The following is a 5936-nucleotide window of genomic DNA, read 5'->3' as shown; positions in this document are numbered from 1 at the left end:
AGAGAAATGGTAATTTCGACCATGAGATATGAAAGGAAATTTTATAGAGGTGGGAACTGATATAAAGGACTTAATAAAGCTCAGACAAACTAGATAATAAAAGATCTAAAACTAGCAGTTTCCAACATTCTGGAATACATTCATACCACTGTAAAATAGTAAGACTGTCCTCCTGCTTTATAACTTTATTTAATAATCTTCTCCTAGGAGTCAAGCAAAGAAAATAAACCATACCCTTTCAGTAGATGCTTTTTGAACATTCAAACTTTTCACTCCACTTGGCAAATGAAACTCATGAGTTTCGTAGTCTGTACTGAATAAGATATTTTGAGTCCTTGGGTCGAAAAACTGCATACCAATGTCACTTGTAATAGAAGTTTTGTTCTTTTCTACACTGAGCTTTGTTGTCCCTTGCTGAAAAACAATCTGCAGAAAAATATTGTATTGTGAATGTTTTCAAAGAATGCTGCAACCAGAATTCATAAAGAACACTATCTTTAAAAACACGAACAAACACTATTTTTTAAAACTATAACAGACTGACTTCAAATACTTTTAACTGCATCTGCCCCCACTTCCCTCACCTGGGAAAAGAGTTCTTCAAAATAAAGGCCTCTAAGGCTCTGCGCGAACGCACAGGTCAGAGTGCGTGCGGCCGACAGGCGGTAGGAACACCTTCTTGAGGCTTTACTCAGCTAACAGCCTGTACTGCAGCTGCCACCCGGCATGGTCCACTACTGAGCAGAACGGCAGCTGCTCTGCCAGAGCCCGGGAAACACAAGGCGTTCTAACCGGGGAATGTGCTTTCATGACGGTTTCCGCAGAGAGAAGACAAGGATGACTTAAGTATTCTGGTACTAATTACATCTAACAATGCGACCACTGAACAAACTCTAAAGTATTAAGAAACTATCGCACATTATAGATTACAAAACCATTATTAAATATTGACTCTTTCTGAAAAAGATACATCCATGAATATGTAATAGTATTTTTATTTCCTGCATAGGAAGACATGCATTTCCAGTAATCAACTCTCGGTTGTTTGTGAAGAATCGCTCCCTGCTGACATTCTCCATGTTCACACCACATTTAACACGGTGACTTACAGGCTGGTTGTTGCCAGTGATAACCAAATTTTCATTCCGTCTTCCTCCTACTGTGCTCTTATACAGAGGATGAATAACTCCCATGTCAGATACTTGCTTAAATCGAAGCAGACCACTTTCATGGAACTCCATGCTGTCACAGCCATGTGGTCCAATTCGAATCACAGCCCAGATCACGAGTGTTATCTGAAGAAAGAGCGCAAGGCCTCCGTTAATAAGCAGCATACACTCGACCCATCTGGAAGACAGAGACGATCACTGCCAAAGCATTAAAGAGTTCATGAAATATTCAGTCAGGAAGATGAACGTATCAAGTAGTTTTCTGTTTAAAAACAAACCAATTTTATTTTTATGAAGATACTACATGCAAATTGCTATGAAGTTAAAATATGCTAAAAGGTTTACAATAAAAAAAGAGCAGTCTATTATTTCATCTACCTTCTCCATATCTCATTCCCTAGGGATAACCATTTTCAACAATTTTAACTATTTCACCTTGTATTTACCCACATAATTATAAGTAATATATCTATACTATTATTCCTTTGTTTAAGCTTTATCTATTTCTTATTGTAGCATATGTGAATTTTAGCTTGCTTGTCTTTTTTTTCTCCCAACGCTAATCTCAAGTTTTAAGTTAAACTCACATTCAGTACTTTCTCCCATCTAGGTACTAACCAGGCTCAACCCTGCTGAGCTTCTTGAGATCAGACAAGGCAGGGCATGTTCAGGGTGACATGGCGGGCAGACATGTTCAGTACTTTCTAAATTATGGCCATGTAAACGCTGTCCACTGCTACACCACATACTGCATTATGATAGCAGCTTCTTTCTTGTACTTTGGGCTCTTGGAGTTAACCTTTTTTACATTTGCTTAGCTTTCTTGAAAAATCTAATTCTCAAATCCTCTAACATTTGCACAAATCTCTCAATAAAAAGTTCTCTAAGTCCAGGCTTCAGATAATGAAGATAATTAGCCCAAGTATTAGTTCTATTTTTCTCTCTCAGAAAATCTCTCTGGAACCCATCATCTGCTCCAGTCCGAACTAGTTGGTCTCTGGCCTCTTGCACAGCCCTGTGAACCTTTCCTTCATTTTTGGCTGTGACTCTGGTCTTTCTCTTATGTGAGATATTCAGTTTCCTTGTCTTCAGCTCTCCAAGTGTCTCTATAATTCCTCACACCTGATTGATACTCTGGGTGGGCATCTCACTGATTTGAAATTACCTTCTTTCTAAACATTGAAAGCCATTGTTCTTTGCCTTCCAGTTTCCAATGCTGCTTTTCAGAAGTCCAACACCACTCTGACTTTGTGTTTTTTGTATATAACCTGTTTCTTCCTCCCTCCGTAAGATTTTAGGATCTCTTCTTTACTCATGGTCTTCTTAAATTTCACAGTAGTGGCTTGGATGTGAGTCTTTTTTCTCTTTTTAATAAATTATACTGGATTCCATTTATTTAAGAAACATTTCTTCATTAATTTGATGATATTCCCTATAGTATTTTCTCTCTTCTCACCTTCTGAATCTCCTACTAATTAACAGAAAACTCCTAGACTGGTTTTTCAATTTTCTTGAACATTCTGGAAGAGCTTCTTTTATTTTCCAATAAGCAACCATCCATTTATCCATGTGTGTATATTTCTATGAATTCTTTCTTATTCTTTAATTGCTCCATGTAAATTCTTATTCTGATTCTTGGAGTATTCCCTAAAACAAGGCTAGTAATCCTTGGCTCAGTGTTCATATTTAACAGTGATTCTATGAAATGTCCACAGAAAATTCTCTATGTAGGGTCAGGCTTGTCACAATAGGGACACTAGATGGTTTTTTCCACTGAGACCTACCAAATGCACTGACTGCCATTACATCATTTACCTAGGTATTTCAGTTCGCTAGAGAGGTGTCCTCTATCTCTTGCCTAATGCCAGGAAGCTGGAGATGGAGGACGAGGGTACAGAGAGCATGGGAAATGGAGTCCCAGTACTCAGCAAAAAGTCCTGCTTTTAGGATGGAAACCCAGAGAGGTCTCTCTGTATAATGACCTCAGACAAAAATAACCTGTCTGGTCTAGGATGTCCAGACACGGATGGGCTAGGAAGGGTAGCTGTCTAACTGTTTGCTAGAAGAGAGGGTGAGCCCAGGCATCTCACTACTAGCAGAGTTTTCAAACAAATTCTCTGTTTCAGTTCCTGATTTTCAAGGTAGAGGACTTATACTTCTAACCCCTGAGGCTTTCAGGGTTGGACAAAGCACTTCACCAACACAATCCATCACCCTGCCCCCAAAACACACACGTATCTTTCCTCTGTTATCTGCTGTTCCTCCTCCTCCTTTTTGTCTTTGTTTATTGTGGCTTAGGACTGCAGTTGTCTTCCACTTTCTTCAAAGATACTTCTGTTTTTAACATTATTATTTTGAGATGAGTTTATTAGATAAGATGGAAATGTCTTTAATCTGTAATCGTAACCTGGAGTTTCCAATGAAACCAATTTATTAGATACACTAAATTCAAAAAATGTGCTCTTAGTAAAGCTATTTATGGTCCCTACTATACAATGCAGAGTACCAGATCTTGCTGACTTCAGTGAAAAACTAGACACAAATGTTTTTTTTTTTTGGTTTTTCTCCGGTACCGGGAACTGAACTCACGACCTTGCGCTTGCCAGGCAGGCGCTTTGCCACTGAGCTAAATCCCCAGCCCCCACTGAGCTAAATCCCCAGCCCTAGACACAAATGTTTTGATGTACATAAAATACAGACTGGCTTAAGAACATCAGAAGTAAAAACAACATAAATGGAAGCACTTTTGAGCTACTAGAGATTACACTTATGAGCATTCTTAGGTATACCAGTAATCATTTTCTGAAAACATTGATCTACACACATGCCTGAGGGTTTCAAAATTAACCTCCAGAGAGTAATGATCTCACTATTAAAAGATTTTTTTTGTTTTGTTTTGTTTTTTTCTCCGGTACCGGGAACCGAACTCATGACCTTGCGTTTGCCAGGCAGGCGCTTTTGCCGCTGAGCTAAATCCCCAGCCCCTATTAAAAGATTTTTAAATTTTAAAACAGTAAAAATCCATGGAAAAGGCAACATACCAGGTCCCTAGCAATATGGTATGACACCTACTAGATGCTTTCTTTCTTGACAGTGGGGACTTAGAATTATAAAATACAGACCATGACTGCCGTCAAAGTTTTTTTTTTGTCTTTTTGAGACAGGGTTTCACTATGCAGTTCAGGCTGGCCTTGAACTCACTTTGTAGCCCAGGTTAGCCTTGAACTCAGGCGATGCTCCTGCCTCAGCCTCCAGAGTGCTGGGATTACAGGTATGCACCACCACACCCTGCGAGTTTACAATTTTAAAACCTAGTTTAAGAGGCAACATCAATGCAAGAACAGCTGAATAAAAACAAAAAAAGTTATTGTTTTAGAAGAGATGAAGGCAATAAAACCATGGCAAAGTTGTCCTCTGGTCAGTTGTCTCTACTCTTATTAAAAGTGCTTTAAAAGTAAGAATCCATCAACCATTTTTTCTAAATGAGATTAATATATGAAAATATTAGCCTACTAGTTTATAAATCAATAAAGTATGCCAAAAAAGGCAGAAAAGACAGTCCAAAAAGAAATTACAGAAACTAAGTCCATGTGATCATTATTAAAAGGATGAAAACTTGCCCCGTGGTAATTAAAAAGAGAATATTTGCACCAATACTCACAATTAAATTGATGACAGCCAGGATAAACAAGAGGATAATCACACAGATGGCCAGGTTGCCTTTCCTCCCTCTCAGTCCTGTCTTATGGAGACGATCTTCATCAATTGGGATATACCCGGCTTTGAAGTTACTGTTGTGCTCTTTATTAACGCTCCTCCTTTCAACAGCCTTCTCGCGCATGGACTTCTTCACAGGGCCATTAGAACTTTGCTAAAAAATGAAACAACACAATGAAATAGCTATAGCCTCGTTTCTGATTCATTTATTACAGATAAACTTATAACTAACGAAAGCTGTTAGGGTATAGACCTAGAATGTCTCCCCAAAGTGAGTATCCCGAGGTCGTACTTTTGGAAGGAGGATCGCGGAGGGGCTATAATCACCAGCGTTTTACTCCATTGATGAGTTCATAGCTGACTGTGATGTTAGGAAGCTAGGTCTACTTGGAAGAGGTGGGTTGCTTAAGGGCATGAACTGAAAGGATTTGCTTTTGTCTCTGGCTTCTTCTATTGGAGACCCATGCAGTGTGTTCCACCTGCTTGCCCGGGTTACAGCACACAGTGGGAAAGAAAAGAAACAGCAAGCATAGCAGGGACCTGGGACAACCAGTTGCTCTCCAGGAACAAAGGCTACAAGCCACGCAGAACCTTGGTACTTATTCACTGAGGAAAATGGTGAGGGGACTGCAACTGGATGTGCTAGACAAGTGGCAAGCTGTCAAGGCTTGTGACAGAAGGAATAAAGAATTCTTGCTGAACAGACAGGAAGAGCCAGATTTAGGTTATGGTTAGTGAACAACCTACTTTGTAGCCAATTCTAGGAAGGAACTTTCCTCTGGGGTCATGTGGGCTTCAGTGGAGACATTATCTCATATCAGTCCTATGGTATCACAGCTTGTTTATCTGAGCTCAACCATAGCTATTGATAATAAACTATATATTAATCCATTATCAGCCACCTGCTTTCATAAAGATGTGCACACAGCCTTAGTCAGACTCACTAAACTGAAAACCAATTTAGGGAAGTCACCTCTATGCAGACTGCACTGCTTGTAAGAAAACACAATCACACTTGGGTCTGGGGGAGGGTGATGTGGCAGTCCCCCA

At 39.5% G+C, this 5936-nt stretch overlaps 1 protein-coding gene across 1 annotated transcript in view; it reads right to left on the bottom strand.

The window, feature by feature from the left end:
• Sgcb (sarcoglycan, beta (43kDa dystrophin-associated glycoprotein)) overlaps window positions 1-5040 on the bottom strand; it is a gene marked incomplete at its 5' end in the record, with an annotated part of 12806 nt that extends 7766 nt beyond the window's left edge. Inside the window, 3 exon segments of the mRNA XM_013518513.1 lie at window positions 235-426; window positions 1110-1295; window positions 4831-5040. Of these exon segments, the coding sequence (XP_013373967.1) occupies window positions 235-426; window positions 1110-1295; window positions 4831-5040 (588 nt within the window).
• Between the last annotated feature and the right edge of the window lie 896 nt (window positions 5041-5936).

The sequence above is a fragment of the Chinchilla lanigera genome, unplaced genomic scaffold (assembly GCF_000276665.1).
Source record: "Chinchilla lanigera isolate Chin_1 unplaced genomic scaffold, ChiLan1.0 scaffold00046, whole genome shotgun sequence".
NCBI lineage: Eukaryota > Metazoa > Chordata > Mammalia > Rodentia > Chinchillidae > Chinchilla > Chinchilla lanigera.
This window is presented reverse-complemented; position numbering and strand designations above follow the sequence as displayed.